Raw genomic sequence first — 18232 nt, 5'->3', positions numbered from 1 at the left:
GCGTGTTAATCTCAGACCTCTCTGTGATCACTGGAAAATCGCTGGCCATAAACCTCACTTTATTAAACTATAAAATGAGCCTAATAATGTTAGAACCACATGTGAGGTGCTGTAGAAAGTACCATATCTGGTAGATACGTGCTCCTCTTATAAAGAACAGGCTATTTATAACCACTATCTTCTCAAAAGACCGTAGGTGACCAGGCTAATTACCTTTCCAAAAACTAATTTTTAATCCACAGCCTTCCCTTCTCCTTACTCTACTAGAATCCCTGCTTCCAACAATTAAACATCCATCGAGTTAATTTTCTTTCCTCTCACACAGGTTGATTGAGCTCTTGACTTCCTTTCTTTCTTTCTTTCTTTCTTTCTTTCTTTCTTTCTTTCTTTCTTTCTTTCTTTCTTTCTTTCTTTTTTTCTTTCTTTCTTTCTTTCTTTCTTTTCATTTTGAACAGCTGGTCAGGTCAAGAAACCCAACCCCTCTCCACCAACCGGAGCCCCGCCCCCTGCCCCCGGCTGGCCGGAGAGTTGAAGGCCAAAGACCGAGAGGAGGGCGCTCGCTGCTCTGCTCCCGGCCAAAGCGCAGGCTCGGCCTGCCTTATCCAGTGGGACGGCAAAGGGTCACTCTAAAAATTGCTGCAGCCGGGTCTTGTCAGGTGGCCGCTGGTGGCTCCCCACCGGATTTTCCTTCTCCCTCTCTCTGTCTCCACAGATCCCTTCCCAAGAGGAGTCTCCTGCTAAAACTTCATCATCTCAAGTTGACCTGCCACTTCACCCAAGGAGGGTAAGGAGCTGGGACCAGAGTCGCCGATTCCTGCCTTCTAGATCCTGGGGTGTGTGTGGATGTGTGGGTGGGAGAGGGTGGGCTGAGTGTTTGTGGTTGTAGAGCTATTTTACTGAAGGGAGTCTACAGCTGGGTCAGGTGGTTCATGTCCCTAATCTGAAGTTGGGAGACAGAAAACATTTTTTTGAAATCTGAGAAATGTAATATGTTAGGAGAACGTCACAGTAACAAAATGCATGACAGTGATGCCCTACAAATGTAAAACCACCTGTAATTTCTAACAAAAATTCTAAATCTCTAAAGCTTAAGATATATTTTTCTTTCACTACTTTATAGAGAAGGAGAAGGAGAGAAAATTCTTAGACTTTGTTCACAAAGTTTAGAATTCTACCTTTGTTTTTATCAAGAATCATTTTAACATTTGTTACTGATCAGTTTGGATGAAATGTTACCAGTTTTAACTAAATCTGTAGCACAAAACTCAGACAACTCTGAATTCCCAGAAATATAACCTATTGACAAAATGGAAATATCTTTCCTAAAAAAAAAAAAAACAAAAAAAAAACAAATTTGTTATTTGGCTAAAAAATAGGTTTTTGTCTTAAATGTGCACATATCATTATGCTGACATATATTTTATATTAAAAATCATGTTGGAAGTGTAATGGTGAAGTGGAAACCACCCCCCAACACCCCACCCCGAGGTTGGACTTAAAATGGCAAGCGACAGAAGCCAGGAGGGTTTCTATTCCTGGAGGTAGGGCTGATGAGCCCCGACAGATGCAGCGATAGGAATGTGGCCAGGACAGGGAGCAGGAGCAGCTGATTTGCCCCTTTGGCAAAAAGACATTCTGGGATCCCAGTTCATACTAGCATGAGAGTGACAGTGACACTTTAGCACATATGGCTTTTCAGTTTACCCTGTTGTGGACTCCCAGGAAGCATGGGTGCAGGGCAGTGGGAAGGAAAATGTTCTCAAATATGAAGTAACAACTCTTTTCTATAACCAGCTCTGGGGGCCTTCATCTGGGATCAGCTGGGGCCAGGAAGAATTTAAGTGCAATACTTTCACATGGACTTGCCCACTTACAGACAAGGGTCCAATTATGTACCATTGCTTGGCAGCATTATTCTCAGTCCAGTCATTTTGGATCTATTTCGGGTTATGGATCTCATGAAAACGCTGAGCCCAGTGTGTAGAAAGTACACATAAACACATGCACACAGTATGTTTCAGACTATTCCGCAGGACTCATGGACTCACCTGATACCCAACCCTGATCAGGAATGCCAGATACAAGTCAGGTCATCCAGCTACATTTGAATTTCAGGTAAGCTACAAATCAACTTTTAGCATAAGTATGTCCTCAACACTGCCTGGGACATACTTATACTAAAATATGATTCATAGTTTATCTGAAATGCAAATGCAACTTGACATCTTGTATTTTTATTTGCTAAATCTAGCTGTTCAGACCCAGACATATAGATCCCATGTAAAGAAACCTTGTCTCAGTTGGTTCATCCCTATCTGATAATGAGTAGATTCTAAAGATATGGAAGGCCATATTACAGGGAGATTTAATGTAGGAACAGATTTTGACAATTCTGACAGCAAAAGTCAGCTGTGTATTCATAACTCTCTGCAAAATTATAGAAGCAAAAGTAATGCATCTCCTTGTTTGACAGTTGATTATACTGAAATCCTGATAGGTTGGACGTTCTGCTATGGGTCTATCAAGCGGTTAGAGCAGAATGAACACCAAAATCCAATTTTCAGTTCTATGATAATCAAAAAGGCATCAGTCTTAAAACTCAATTTCTAACCTCCTCTCCCTCCAACACACAAAATACTAGGAAAGAAAAAGAGCCAGTTTACTAAAGTTTTCAACAAAACCCAAACAAAAACTTTTGTACTGTGTCCTTGTGTCCTATATACAGCCTTAGAGAATAGAATTGTAGTTAACTTTGTGCATAGAGTCTGTATACTTTATAGATAAAAGTTAGGCACAGCCTCTAGCTAAGTTGAACCATATGAAATTGAAAGTTTTTGCTTTTAAACAAAAAATGATAATTTCATATTCAGTCTAATACTTCTAAAGGAAGTGCTTGATTATCTGATAAACAGATTCATGCAAGCCTTCCTTGTCCCTATTTATTTGGCTTACCTAACCTATTGGATTTTCACATTCTTACTACCCTTAATAGGATAAAGAAATCCACAGGATCGATGTGTCCCCAAACAAATTTATTTTACATTCAAAAAGGTAACTCTTTTTTTCTAGTATTTGGAACCAGAGCGAACCATTTCATGTTCTCCATATCAAAATTTTAAATTTATAAACACCAGCTATACCTTGCACTGTCTCTATCTTCCCATGTTAGAAAAAGCTAACTTTTGACCTGCTACAGTTTTTACCCTACCCTGGATTTAAAGAAGACCATATAGGGGCCCAGGGTTTCCATGGGTTTGAATTTTTGCCCCAGCACACACTGCACACTTACTTATGTGATATTGGACAAGTTTTTTTTACTCTTTCTGATTCTTAATTTCTTCATTTGTAAAATGAACATAATATAACCTACCTTTTAGAATATCTGTAATATTTAAATTTAAAAACTAAAATGATGTAAAGTGCTTAACCCAGGGCCCAACACATAGTACACCCTCGATTAATAAATGCTAGCTATATAGCTGTTTTTTAGGTGAAAATGGAGCTATCCATTTACATTAAATACATAAAACAGATTCCTGCTTGGTGATGTATATTTAAGAATTAATATACTTAAATTTGGCAAATACAAAAGATGAGGAAAAATGTACTGATTTACGTAATTCTGCCCAGCTGCTTATCAGGTGTTGAATACATGGCACTAGAAATGGCCCAAGAGCCAGGATCTGCAGTGGGCATGGGGAGGGGAGTGTGCAATTGCGTCTCTGTTACCCTTCTGCCCAGTTTCTAATGGGCAGCTCTTCCAGGGTAGTCAAGAGGTTGCTCTACGTGATAGCAGATACAGCAGAGGGAGAGGAGGCTGTGGAGTCCATAGCCAGGGAAGGTGAATTCTCTGGGCTTCCTCCACAGAAAGAAAGGATAGCTCCAGTAGCATAGGGACCCTTCTACAACCCTCTGCATCCTGTGCAAAGTCTTTTCTTTGACCCAGAAAGGGAAGGGACTGGCAGTGCTTCCAAATAGCTGTTCATCCCATTACACAACCTCAGCTGCTCTGGCTAAACCTGCTCCTCCTTCCAGAATTCCTACTGGTAGGAACAGTGTGAAAAGTGCAAGCCACCAACAGTCCTGGCGGAAGCTTGTAAAGTTCTTCCTTCCTTTGATCCCAAAAGGCAACATATCAGAGCCCCCCTTAGGCAGCCAGGGAGAACCAAGCCTGCTGTGGTTTAGGAAAAATGGAGAAACGGCCTTCACACTCTCCTAGCCACTGGCAGCTTAACAAAGATGCATGCCTTGCCATGCAGACCATAACCCGAGTCAAAGCCCTCCCTAGGGTATACTAATCATATCCTGGCTGATGGCCCTGGCTACTGAGCTTGGGCCCTGGCTACCAAGCTTGGGGATGCCCTGAGCAGCTGACAATAAGACCTTCACTCTGTTAAAAAGAAAAAAGAGAGAGAGCTTTAAAAAAAAAGAGAGAGTAAGTAAAGCCCTCATCCAACTTTGCAAAGTTAAAATATGAATTGAATCAAAAAGAATGGAATGTTTTCAAAATGTATTGCTCAGCATGTAGGTTATACTCTATATATGAACACATACATGTAACTCATTTTTGTAACACCTCTTCCTCACAGCCACATTTTGACTGTCACTGTGACTATCATTGATGATGACCTAGGAGTGCACAGTGAACATTTGTATCATTGTAGAAAAAAACAGTGAGAGTTCCTGTACGAATTGCTCTGACTACATGTTAATATGTGACCTGGTTACTGGGTAATATGTTTTTAAAAATACTCAGTTTTTTTCCAGTCATCTTCTATTAGCCCATACCATCAGCCTTGAAGCCCAGCACTATGACCAAATTAGTAAATTGAAGTGAATTAAATTGTTCCACTTTCCTTTCCTGTACATATATATTACTTTGCTGGCCTTTTATGACTTCTTTCCTTAAAGATTGCCCTTGCTCTTAACTTAAACATGATTGTGGAAAACTCCTGGTTGGTCAAGTGGCATGCTGTGTGTCTGGGTGGGTGCGTGTTTGTTTGCACCCAGTGTGATGTACCTTGTGTCTGTACCCAGAAAGCCTCCAATGTGAGAGGCCTGGAGAGTTTGTTGAAGCCTTTCCTGTATGCCCCATGACAACATAGCCTCTGGGTTCTGATCCCCCATAAAGAGGGAGCTAGTCTTTTCTGTAACAGGGCCTGGAGCATAAGATGTGGCTTATTGATTCTTACTAGACTACAGTTCTCCTTAAGTTGAGAAAAGCAGTGGCTTTCGGTGATGCAGGAGCAGTGCCACAGGCAGAGCATTTATTAGGACATAGGAACAAATGAACAACTCTGAAGTCGACATCAGAGCTTTGTTCAGCTTCAAAGCAATAATCCTGATCCCCAGGTTCCTCTGAAGGATCTGCAGCAGTGTCCTTATTGGAGGAACATGGCACAGACTGAGAACACTTGGGTGGGTAGTTGGACAGCCTTACCTATGAGTTGCAGACCCAGCAATGAGATATCATGGGAGCTCTAAAGAAAGACTGAATTTATGAGTATACGTAGGAAAAATTCGGCCACAAGAAAGTTGTTTGCAGGCTTTGATTTCAACGGTTTCTTTTCTTTTCTTGAGGCAGAGTCTCACTTTGTTGCCCAGGCTGGAGGGCAGTGGTGCAATATCAGCTCACTGCAACCTCTGTTGTCTCCTGGGTTCAAGCGATTCTCCTGCCTCGGCCTCCCGAGTAGCTGGGATTACAGGTGCATGCCACCACATCCAGCTAATTTTTGTATTTTTGGTAGAGACAGGGTTTCGCCATGTTGGCCAGGCTGGTCTTGAACTCCTGGCCTCAGGTGATCCACCCGCCTCGGCCTCCCAAAGTGGTGGGATTACAGGAGTGAGCCATGGCACCCAGCCTGACTTCAAGTTTCTTAAATGGTCTCCTGCCTGTTCCTCTCCTTCTCCCCATTTTGGAGAGAGCTAAATGAGCCAGTTACCTCTAAAGAGTGATTTCACAGGCTTTAAAAGCCTTCTTTTAATTAAAAAAAATATAAATACAGAAGTGTTTGCACATGTGTATCTATCTATAAGTTTTCAGTAATGTTATAGATTACCTGAACAACATTATCAATTACCCTGATTTAACTGATATTTATAGAACATTACACCCAACAACTGCAGAATACAAATTCTTCTGAAATGCACATGGTATATTCAGCAAGTCAGTATATATATACATATATATAAATATATGTATTCTACAAAGGCTACTCTGATAGAAATTTGTATGTGAGTTATAGAAGGACACTTATTTACAAAACAGAAACCATGCATATCTGGGAAAAAGAGTAGATCTGCCCATTAACTGGTTAGCTCAGATTCATTTGTCAGACTAGCTAATGTATCACCCAGAGGGGTCTTACAGAAATAGGACAAGCGCAAGAGACTATAAAGAAAAAGAAGGGCATGGAAGTTCCCATGAGTGGAACAGGCCAGGGCTGAGTCAACAGTGGGAACACCAGGAGCAGCATGAAGGTCAGGCAATGGAGGAAAGAGAAGCCATCAATAGGAAGTAAGAGAAAGAAAATGGAGAGAGAGAGCTTTTACTGATTTCACTATTTCATCTAGCCTCAAGTTGCACTCTCTCTTCCTGGAGATTTCTTAGTCCTTCTAGACTGCATATGAATTTATCAGGTTCAAGCCTTCCTGGCATCCAACCTCCTGTATGTATTGACCGAATATTACCTGCCCAACTGTCTCCCTCATGACCTCAGCCATCTCTGAATGCATGTGACAGGCTGAGTCACGCCTCCCTGCTTCAACTTGAAACATTTCCTCTACTTCTAATAACCTTCTCCCTCCTATACATGCTGCTATTTAAGACCCTTCAGTTACCAAGACCCAACAAGATTCATGTTATCTGCAAAACCTCCCATTCTAACACCACCCCACCACAATAGTCCTTTTTATTTGAATCCTTAAATCCAGACACACAATCTGTTCCATGGACTCTGTTGTTTTGCTCACCTAACCTATAACCAAATGCCCCAAGTTTTCTGAACTTTCGGGGTTAGCCCTACCTATCAAAATAAAAATAATCTGTTTCTCAGGCTGTGTATTTGCATGTATTTCTTTTCTCTCCCTGGTGTTTTTTAAAAATCTCATAGAAATTTTTACACATTCCAGAAATCTTCCCTTGGTTGCTGTTTGCCACTTCTTTTCCGAGTCACTATGTGACTGTCCCATATTGCCTCCTGCACCTCATGACTGTTTGTCCATGATGTGGTGGCTTTCTCTGATTCACTTCACTCTAAAGCTTAAACAGGCTCCTTTCTTTATTCCCAAAGACAACTAACAAAGGCTATTGCTTGTCATGAAAATGGTTCAAATTTTTTTGAATATTCACTTTTTGTCAGGTGCTCTGCAAAATGCTGTTACAGGCATTTCCTCATTAGGCTTCACTGACAAACCTAGAGGCAGGCACTATTATTATCTTCTCTTAAGAAATAAGTTGATGGAGACTGTAAGAGGCTAGGTAATCTACCAACAGTCACACGGTAGATAAGTAGTAAAATTGGTATTTATGTTATATTTTCATTGTCATCCTATTTGAAATATTATCAAAATTTCTCCTGTGATTTCTTTTTTGACTCATGGATAATTGAAAAGGAAACTGTTTAATTTTCAAGTATTGAAAATTAAATGGTTTTCCTAGATAGCTTATTGTTATTAATTTCTAATTTAATTCTATTCGGATCAGAAAGTACGCTGAAATACTAAGATCCCTCTCTAAATATTATATGTATATCAAACAAATTGAAATAGTCAAATAGCTACTGCCCTGAACTTCTCTGAGTCCCTCCCACCCTTCCACCCTCTCCTCGGTCTATTATCTAGTAACTGAAGAATTACAGAGTGTACCTTAGGGGGACTGCTGGGACCCAGGTCCAGCACTGTGGCCTGAATCCATTCTGGTTAGTAGATATCCTGTTTTATCAGAAATTAATATTTTAAATATCACCCTTACATGCTACTTATGAAACAACATCTTAGTGATGGATAACAGAATATTTAGAATTTCGGTCTGAGGCACTCAGATTACTCCCCAGGCTCAGGATTTCCTCTAAAACAATAAGCATTTACAAGCCCTGTATCTATATGAATAAAAAAAAAATGGCCACGGGAGTTCTTCCAGGAACACAGACAGGACTTTCCCCCCAAAATTTACTCTGCTGTGCTAACCTAGCTCCTTATTGATATTTTGCATTTGCCATGTCTTGTGTCTCTAATATAAATTACATCTTGTACTGCTCCATCATTCCCAGCACTGGGCTGCCCACACCAAGATGGATATCTGATAACTGCTTGCTGACAAATATTCAAAAGTTTCTCCCAGAAAATCCAACAAAGAGACACTCAACACATAAGCTAATGCATTTGAACATTAAAATGATAGAGGGTTCATAATCTATTTTCACAAGGTAAGGATGCATTTTGCATTGTTTGCAAAAAAAGAATGAGAAGAAGGATGTATGTGCTACAGCCTTGTAAAAAATATAAATGTGAATATGATCATTGGAACTTAAAGAGGAAAACAAAAGCACTGGAAAAGAATTAGACCATCTCTATTTTCTGCCTACCTGCTACTCTTCTTCTGCATGGATAGGAACAGGAGCAAATACAATAGAAGGGCTACAAAATTACTTTAACACATACACCACCCATCAAATTGAAAACCCTTCAAGGAGAGCCAAAGCTGAGTTTTACCCCTCAGGATGAAATTACAATGGGATTTAAAACACACACACACACACACACACACACTCACGCACAAAACAAAAACAAAAAATTGTAAACCACCTAAATACATAAATGCTTATCAACAGGATAATAGTTGAACAATGTATGATATACCCTTACTATGCATTACTATGCACCGATTATAAGGAATGAGGTGGATTTATACATGTACTGCTATAGAAAGGTGTACATGAATTACTACTAGTGAAAAGAGAAAATTGTTGAATAATTAGCATAAACCTGTTTGATATAAGTTTTCTATAGTGTTATGTTGGAGCTGGCTTGCACTGGCTCACAAGAGCTGATTGTTGAATTTTCAGAAATTTGGTAAACTGATTGTTAAGCAGTTGATAGCTTGAAATCAGTCATGATGAGAGTATTTGCACCAAAGAAATCATCAGATTAGGCTGGGCAAGGTGGCTCATGCCTGTAATCCTAGCACTTTGGGAGGCCAAGACAGGTGGATTGCTTGAGCTGAGGAGTTTGAGACCAGCCTGGGCAACATGGTGAAACCCATTCTTTTCAAAAAATACAAAAAAAGTAGACAGGCATAGTGTCATGCACCTGTAGCCCCAGCTATTCAGGAGGCTGAGGTGGGAGGACTGCTTGAGTCCTGGAAGTCAAGGCTGCAGTGAACCAAAATCACACCACTACACTCTAGCCTGGGTGATAGAATGAGACCCGATCTCAAAAAAAAAAAAAAAAAGTTAAAAATACTTGTTCTCCCAGTCTGTTGCTTGCCTTTTAAGGAGTCAGTTTTGTTTCATGGCTTTTATATTTCTATATTCTGATATTTCAGTCTTTTCTTTTATAGCTTCTGGATTTTGTGTCAGCTGAGAAGGGCCTTCCCTAACCTAAGTTATAAAAACAAAAACAAAAACAAGATCCCTAGCTTGTTCTGGTCTTATATAAGTTTGTGTATGTGTGTATGTTACTTAGATATTTAATTCATCTGGAAGTTATTTTAGTGAATATATAGAGTAGCAAATCAGTTGACCTAATGCTGTCATTACAAGTTCTTTCTCATTGATTTTTAAGTGCCACATTTATCTTAATATATATACTTACACACACATACACTATATAAATATATAAATATGCACACACATATATACTGTATATATCTTCACACACATACACACATATACATATATGGGTTTCTACCCTTTATTTTGTTCTTCTGAATTTATAGGATTCTACCTCTTATCTTATTCCACTGAATTTCTTTTTATTCCTGATCCAAAATGTTTAGTTCCTCTAATTTTTTGCATCTGGTAAGAATTCCTTTATTTTTAAACAAAATTCCTAGATGTTCTTTTATACTCACTCCCTCAGTTAAACTCTGAAACCATTTTATTAAGTTCCAAAAAGAAAAAATATCTCATAGAGGTAGCAACTAAAATTTCACTGAAATGACATCCATCTCTTCATATAGGAATGTAGAGTCCCTGTCTGTTAAATCCTCTGGCAAAATCCTATAGTACTTATATGTGTCTCACCAAATTAGAGTCAAGCATGTATATCTCTTAAAATATAACAGGTTTCATTGCTACTGCAAATAAAATAATCTTTCCGTAATATTTTCTACATTTCACATGCATTCCTGAATTTTAGTATTTTACTGAGGAAAATCTTCAGAGTGTTTATAATTCACTTTTTCATGACAGTAAACTAAGCCCTTTAAATGATATTTAACTACTATTCTACTGTATAGCTCAATCAGAAAATGTTGGCTGGGTATAGTGGCTCACATCTGTAATCCCAACACTTTGGGAGGCTGAGGCGGGCAGATCACTTGAGGCCAGTCTGGCCAACATGGTAAAAAACCATCTCTACTAAAAATACAAAAATTACCTGGGCATGGTGGTGCACACCTGTAGTCCCAGCTACTTGGGAGGCTGAGGCAGAAGAATAGCTTGAACCCGGGAGGCAGAGGTTGCAGTGAGCTGAGATCATGCCACTGCACTCCAGCCTGAGCGACAGATCGAGGCTCTGTCTCAAAAAAAAAAAAAAAAAGAAAAAAGAAAAGAAAAAGAAAGAAAGAAAATGTGGTCACTTTTTCTGTATAATTACTTGGCAATACAGTTATGGAGAGATTTCATTTGATAACATAAATCTTCCTAGAATTGTCTTCAATGCTTCATGCTGAAGTAAACTGTCTGTAAAATGTACATCTAGTTTAATATGTCTTTAAATCTATTTTAAAAATTAATCTATTTTATGCCATGAAAACTATTATCTTTTGAAAAAGTTTCTCAATGTAGTATTTCAAAGTCTAAAGCACAATTAAAACAAAACCATGTTTTTTTTTCCTCTTTTTAGCAAGCTTTTGCCTGTGACAGTGTATTTGCCAACATGGCACCCAAAAAGAAGATTGTCAAAAAGAACAAAGGAGATATCAATGAGATGACTATAATCGTAGAAGATAGCCCCCTAAACAAACTGAATGCTTTGAATGGGCTCCTAGAGGGAGGCAATGGCCTTAGCTGCATTTCTTCTGAACTAACAGATGCTTCTTATGGCCCCAACCTCTTGGAAGGTTTAAGTAAAATGCGGCAGGAGAACTTCCTATGTGACTTCGTCATTGGTACCAAAACCAAATCCTTTGATGTTCATAAGTCAGTCATGGCTTCATGCAGTGAGTATTTTTACAACATCCTAAAAAAAGACCCGTCAACTCAGAGGGTGGATCTCAATGATATCTCACCACTAGGCCTGGCCACTGTCATTGCATATGCCTACACTGGAAAGCTCACTCTCTCCTTGTATACAATAGGAAGCATTATTTCTGCTGCTGTTTATCTTCAGATCCATACTCTTGTAAAGATGTGCAGTGATTTTCTGATACGGGAGATGAGTGTTGAGAATTGCATGTATGTTGTTAATATTGCTGAAACATACTCCCTAAAAAATGCAAAAGCAGCAGCCCAGAAATTTATTCGGGATAACTTCCTTGAATTTGCAGAATCGGATCAGTTTATGAAACTTACATTTGAACAAATTAATGAACTTCTTATAGATGATGACTTACAGTTGCCTTCTGAGATAGTGGCATTCCAGATTGCAATGAAATGGTTAGAATTTGACCAAAAGAGAGTAAAATACGCTGCAGATCTTTTGAGCAATATTCGCTTTGGTACCATCTCTGCACAAGACCTGGTCAATTATGTTCAATCCGTACCAAGAATGATGCAAGATGCTGATTGTCACAGACTTCTCGTAGATGCTATGAACTACCACTTGCTTCCATATCATCAAAACACATTGCAATCTAGGCGAACAAGAATCCGAGGTGGCTGCCGAGTCCTCGTCACTGTTGGGGGACGCCCAGGCCTTACTGAGAAGTCCCTTAGCAGAGACATCTTGTATAGAGACCCTGAAAATGGATGGAGCAAGCTTACGGAAATGCCAGCCAAAAGTTTTAATCAGTGTGTGGCTGTGATGGATGGATTTCTTTATGTAGCCGGTGGTGAAGACCAGAATGATGCAAGAAATCAAGCCAAGCATGCAGTCAGCAATTTCTGCAGGTACTTGATCTTTTATTAGGAACTGAAATGGCTCAATATTATAGGGAAATAGCCCTAACATAGAAGTAAATTAATCTTGCTTATTAACTTAGTCCATTGGCTTAGTAAATCAAAAATAATAATAATGCCACCTTACGTATGTTCAGCACTTTATATTATATAAAGTACATTCATTTATATTTTGCACTATAGATTTCTGAAACAAGCCTGTGAGGTGGGCGGGGAAGATATAATTATTCTGATTTTACATATGAGAAACCTGATACCCGGAGAAGTTATAACACCAGTAAGCGGCAATTCACATTTACTCATTTCTAGTTGGGTACTCTTCACAATACACTGACTTTTGATAGAAATTAGGTACAAATTCAGTTTTTAACACAAAGTAGTAAGAAAGAATAGAATAATACAAAATGTATTTTAAGTGACTGCTACTGACAACTGTCAAATTCATAATTGGCAAATAGAATGAGATCATTAAAAATGTGGCAGCTAATTAATTTGAAATACTTATTTGAAAACCGAATAACAGAAAATGTGTCAGTATTTTTGATACATACAGAAAAGAGTAAAAGAGTAAAACACATCCTTCAGAAAAATGGAATTCAAATGCCATATTATTTTATATATTTATAATTAAAAATTAAACTTCCATTCATATGAAATGTTCAGAAAATCATGCTTATATCATGGTAGTAGTATAAAGTCAAACATAACTAATGAGCAAGATCTGAAAATTTGTGTAATATTTCATGAAAAATATTCTTTATTATTCCATTATGTGTGTATGCATTTAAAAGAACACAATTAACTGATTTTTAGTGTTTAATTTGTAACTATAGTTGAGTTTAATTTGGGAGTTAAATGGGACAAAGATGAACATCAGACTGAAGGAGTGAGTTCTGTATTTACAATACTTCTGAACTATGTCAACAGGAAAGCATCAGTTCACTATGCTTATTTTCCTCCTGCTGTATAGACACCTTTTAGTACTCGAGTCGCTTTGTGAGGTATTGATTTCAGTGCTTATACATGGATAGTTCCGAGCACTGAAAAAATATATATATTTATCCCTAAACTAAAAAGTCTTCTCTACTGACAAGTGCTGGAAAATAGAAGAGTATCCAAAGTTAAGCCTTTGTTGATGCTTTTAGACAGTTCCATTGGTCTCAGTCTAACAGACAAGAGAAGACTTTGCTGAGTGGCTTGGCTTTACTGTCGCAATGGCCAAGAGAGGAGTAGGAATAAGGGGTTTGTGAGAAATGGAGAAATCCAGTCAGTCAATTCGTATCTTAAACAGTGAGAGGGAGCTAGGAATGGTTGGCATCTGAAGATATGCAGAATTGACTTTAATATGGCGATGCCCTCCTCTGATCGCCATTCCTCTGATCGTCACAAATGCCCAGCCTCCCCCATGTGCACATCTCATAAATCCCACTGGATGATAGATATTTGAATATGGAGGAAAGGGGGACTGAAAGCTCAGTCTCTGTGGGCTCTTCTCCAGGTGGCCCCATAAAGGGAGTGCTTATAAACGGAGGAGAGGCGGGGGCGAGGGGTAGTCAATGCCTGCTTTGTCTTTTCCAAGTGTCACACATTTTTACTGGCTGAGAGAGAAACTCCAGCCTCCAGGTGAGGAGCTGGGCCAGGTCCCTCGCCTCCTTGCAGGGGTAGTGTCAGGCTTCCCACCCATGATTTGCAAAGTAACATGGGGTCCCCAGCTGCCGCCGACAAAGCTGTTACACCTTCTCTATCATTTCCAGATACGATCCCCGCTTCAACACCTGGATACACCTGGCCAGCATGAACCAGAAGCGCACGCACTTCAGCCTGAGCGTGTTCAACGGGCTCCTGTACGCCACGGGCGGCCGCAACGCAGAAGGAAGCCTGGCCTCGCTGGAGTGCTACGTGCCCTCCACCAATCAGTGGCAGCCGAAGACGCCCCTGGAGGTGGCGCGCTGCTGCCACGCTAGCGCGGTCGCCGACGGCCGCGTGCTGGTGACCGGAGGCTACATCGCCAACGCCTACTCGCGCTCTGTGTGCGCCTACGACCCGGCCAGCGACTCGTGGCAGGAGCTGCCGAACCTGAGCACACCCCGGGGCTGGCACTGCGCGGTCACGCTGAGCGACAGAGTGTACGTGATGGGCGGTAGCCAACTGGGGCCGCGCGGGGAGCGCGTGGACGTGCTCACCGTGGAGTGCTACAGCCCCGCGACCGGCCAGTGGAGCTACGCGGCGCCGCTGCAGGTGGGAGTGAGCACGGCGGGCGTCTCCGCGCTGCATGGCCGCGCCTACCTGGTGGGGGGCTGGAACGAGGGCGAGAAGAAGTACAAGAAGTGCATCCAGTGCTTCAGCCCCGAGCTCAACGAGTGGACTGAGGACGACGAGCTACCCGAGGCCACTGTCGGCGTGTCCTGCTGCACCCTCTCGATGCCCAACAACGTGACTCGGGAATCCCGGGCCAGTTCGGTATCTTCTGTGCCAGTCAGTATCTGAGCCCAGGTAGATGCAGGGACGCAGGAAGAACACGTTATTTATTCATAGAGCCACGTGGTTAACCTCTGAGTTCGCGAAAAGGAAAATATTTAACATTTACTACACTGATTGTATTGTAAAATATGTCGAGGCACATGTCCTGATGGCTTTAAATTCCTGGTATGGCATAATCTACCTCTTTTTTTTTTTTTTTTTTTTTTAAGCAAAATACAGGGCAATGGCCAACAAAAGAAACAATTTATTTCGGCGGCCACTGGGTGGCAGACGGAATTCGTTATAGGCACTCTCCCAAGGCGGCATGTTTCCTAAATGTATAGCGGTTACACCCACATTTGAGATTTTTTCCTCTACACGTTAGTACACTTGAGGTTTATGTAAGTGATTTCATGTTCAAAAGTTTATTTTCCTCTCTCTCTTTTTTCTTTAGGAAGTTGAAGATATTCATATAGATTTTATTTATTTAAAAATGGAAATTGTCGATCTCCATAAAGACTTAAGATTTAATTCTGTATTTCAACGCAATTTTCCCCCCATATGTGATTGAGTAAAGGATTTTGAAAGATATCCCATGACAACGTAATAAAGCTTAAAACAAGATCTGACCGAAAAGGAATAGGGATTCCACCCAGGGACCCTAAAGTTGATAACCTTTGTGTTAGCGGACATTCCTCTTCCTCCATGCCTCAGGCCCCAGTTTATTTTCTACCATAAAATCATGCTCTCAATGAAGTAATTGATATGAATCATTTAATTTATAGCATAAATTTAAGTCATTTGGTTGTTTCAACCGGAAGGATTTGCATTTTATCCCTTGTCCTCTATTAAAGAAGAATTTCACGTACCCTGGGAGCCTTACCCTCACCCTAAAAACTACACCCACCTGGTTAAAGGCAACCTTGGCCCTAATGTACGCCCTGCGAAGATCACCAAATAAAACTATGTCCCTAAGGACCATTAGCCTTAAGCTTAGAGAGCTTGAAGTTTACATAACCAATAACAATAATTTTATTTGCCCCAATCTTTTATATGATAAGAATGATAGAAACATTTGGAATTTGTAGATTTGGTAGTAACTGGATGAATGGGTTCTCCTATTGATAAATGTCATTGTTTCCCATTTAATATGGATCCTCCTGATTTCTTAAGTAAAAATCAAACACTCGTCTCACGTATATAAAAATATATACTCATTCTGTCCTATTTTTATTAATCTCATCTGCTCCAAATGAGCTTTGGATTTATAATCAAAGTGTACCCACTTGATAGCATTTTTCTTATGTGTTTGCCAAGTTTTGGGGAAAGGGAATGACTGTAGTAAATGATACATATTTTCCTTTTTTATAATTTATCACTTTATTCTTTGACAGTTTATTTGTTTTGGAGAGGAAGTGGCCTATCAATTATGGGTTATGTGCAATTGGATTTTGAAAAATAAAACAAGCTATTTAGGAATTGAACATGAGATATATGGAAATATAATTTGGTTTTTATTAATCTCATCCTCTCCACCTTGTGTAGATAGGTTATTGCTAGTTATGATATTTATTTCTAAAATATGTTATTTGAACTGTGAAAAGTGGTTCATATAGTACACTTTGTGGAACAATTTTATATCGTTACCCCGACGAAAAGTTCAATCTCTGGGTATTTAATGATAACACTCAGGTAAGGGCTACAAATGCTGTAAATTAAGAACAAGATATTATTAATGTAAAAGCACTGGGCTGTTTCCTTATCCCACACAAAGAATCTTTTACCTTGGTATATGTGGATATGGTATATTACCTTGGTGTATGTATATGTGTGTATACGCACACACTCATACAACTGAGAAGCCTATAGTATATGGTTAATTTTTGGGGAAAAGGGTGTTTTATTGTGGGTTACAGATCATAAGTGAGTGAATAGATGTAATTCCTTGATGCACACCAATAGATGTGTTCCCATTGACATCTTAGAAGTATTGTATGAAGAGGAGGACCTAGGGCTTGAAATGAAATGAGAATCAATCAATTGCAACATTACATGATGGAATAATGAGAAGAGATACTGAAACTAGAGGATTTTTCATCTATCAAAGCTTGATAAATTAGGTTGTGCAAAAACTTGGCAGTGGCTTTCTAGAGATGAAACTGGAGACATGTTAGAGCTGGATAAATCATTTAAAATTAACATTTAACTTATTTTCTACATTGTTTATCTGAAGACTCAGAAAATCCACATATTTGAGCTTACCAGAATCTTGGGTGCATTGCTGTTCTATCTTCTGCTTCAACAGTTAGGAAAATAAAGACCAATATGAATTTGGAATGTCAGAATTTCTGACATACCACATTGGCGAGGAGTATGGAATGTAAGGGTTGGTGAAAGTTTCATATCCTGGAACATCTTGCATTGCCAATTGAAAGACATAAAAGTATGCAGAATCAAAATAATATGTGTCCACTTTCATGTGTAAGCGAAACATATTCTTTAAACCAACTATTGAAGCAGTTGCTCCTAGAAACCTAGTTTCTCCAGATTTCCCAAGTGGAAAATATTTAGTATGTTTTAAGCTTACATTCAATTACTCTAGAGTCTTAGGACCCAACCATATACTTCCTTTTATTTTTTATTAAAGAAAATGACTTGTTATTTTTGTAACGGCTGAGTCCTGTGATCGAATAAAATCATCAGTTCAATATATCAGGGAAATTGCATGTTACCCAGCAACTGAAATAATAAAATTCAAGCTCTCTTTTTCTAAATGGGCCAGAGACCTGATGAGAAAGTCTCCAGGAAGCCAAACTTTAACATAGTTTGTCCATTTTTAGTTAGGTTCTTGATGCCAAGTTGTCATCCCTGATGCATTAGTTGCTTTCAGTGCATTGAATGAATTTTATTTTTACTTCCTATGTTGTAAGAATGGTTTTGAATAGAAGGTCAGTGATGGTACAGATTCGTATAATTTTAAAACATGATTAGATGGTAATGAAGTGTTATGAGGAGGTATAATTGATGTCATGAGGAAATGAGTACTGAATGGTTCTATGATTTAAGGTAGAGCAGCAGTTGTAGTAAGTGTATTTTACAAATACACATGTAAATAGAGGTTTACCTGGAAATATGTACGTTCTAAAAGGTCAATTTTTTAATTTTATTTTTTTGCTGGTTATCCTGGCCAAGTGTCTTCAGAACTCATCCAAGTTACGAGACGAAATAAACTAAAATCACCTCATTAATGTTTTTCCCTTAGTTACAACCAAATGAATTTATGTAATCTCTGAATGAACTAGATCCCTATTGCAGCCACTGATGAATATGTTCCCCAGCACAAGGCAGCATTAAAAGGAAATACTTTTCAGTATTTCTTTTCATGCCAAAAAACCTACAGAATAATTTTCCAAACAGTCCTTTATTCGTAATTATAAGAATTAAACAATCTAAAATATTAAAGATTTACCCTCCAGCACATTCACTGGGTA

General features: G+C 39.3%; 1 protein-coding gene across 1 annotated transcript; it reads left to right on the top strand.

Moving 5' to 3' along the window:
• The first annotated feature begins 525 nt into the window (after positions 1–525).
• On the top strand, positions 526–17985 carry KLHL31 (kelch like family member 31). The gene is made up of 3 exons (XM_019028914.4): positions 526–784; positions 11068–12272; positions 14036–17985. The coding sequence occupies exons 2-3, from the start codon at positions 11101–11103 to the stop codon at positions 14766–14768; spliced, it is 1905 nt and encodes a 634-aa protein (XP_018884459.3). The 5' UTR covers positions 526–784; positions 11068–11100; the 3' UTR covers positions 14769–17985.
• Positions 17986–18232: the final 247 nt, after the last annotated feature.

This window comes from Gorilla gorilla, chromosome 5 (genome assembly GCF_029281585.2).
Source record: "Gorilla gorilla gorilla isolate KB3781 chromosome 5, NHGRI_mGorGor1-v2.1_pri, whole genome shotgun sequence".
In the NCBI taxonomy this organism is placed as follows: Eukaryota; Metazoa; Chordata; class Mammalia; order Primates; family Hominidae; genus Gorilla; species Gorilla gorilla.
The sequence above is the reverse complement of the archived record's forward strand: the minus strand, read 5'-3'. Positions and strand labels throughout refer to the sequence as shown.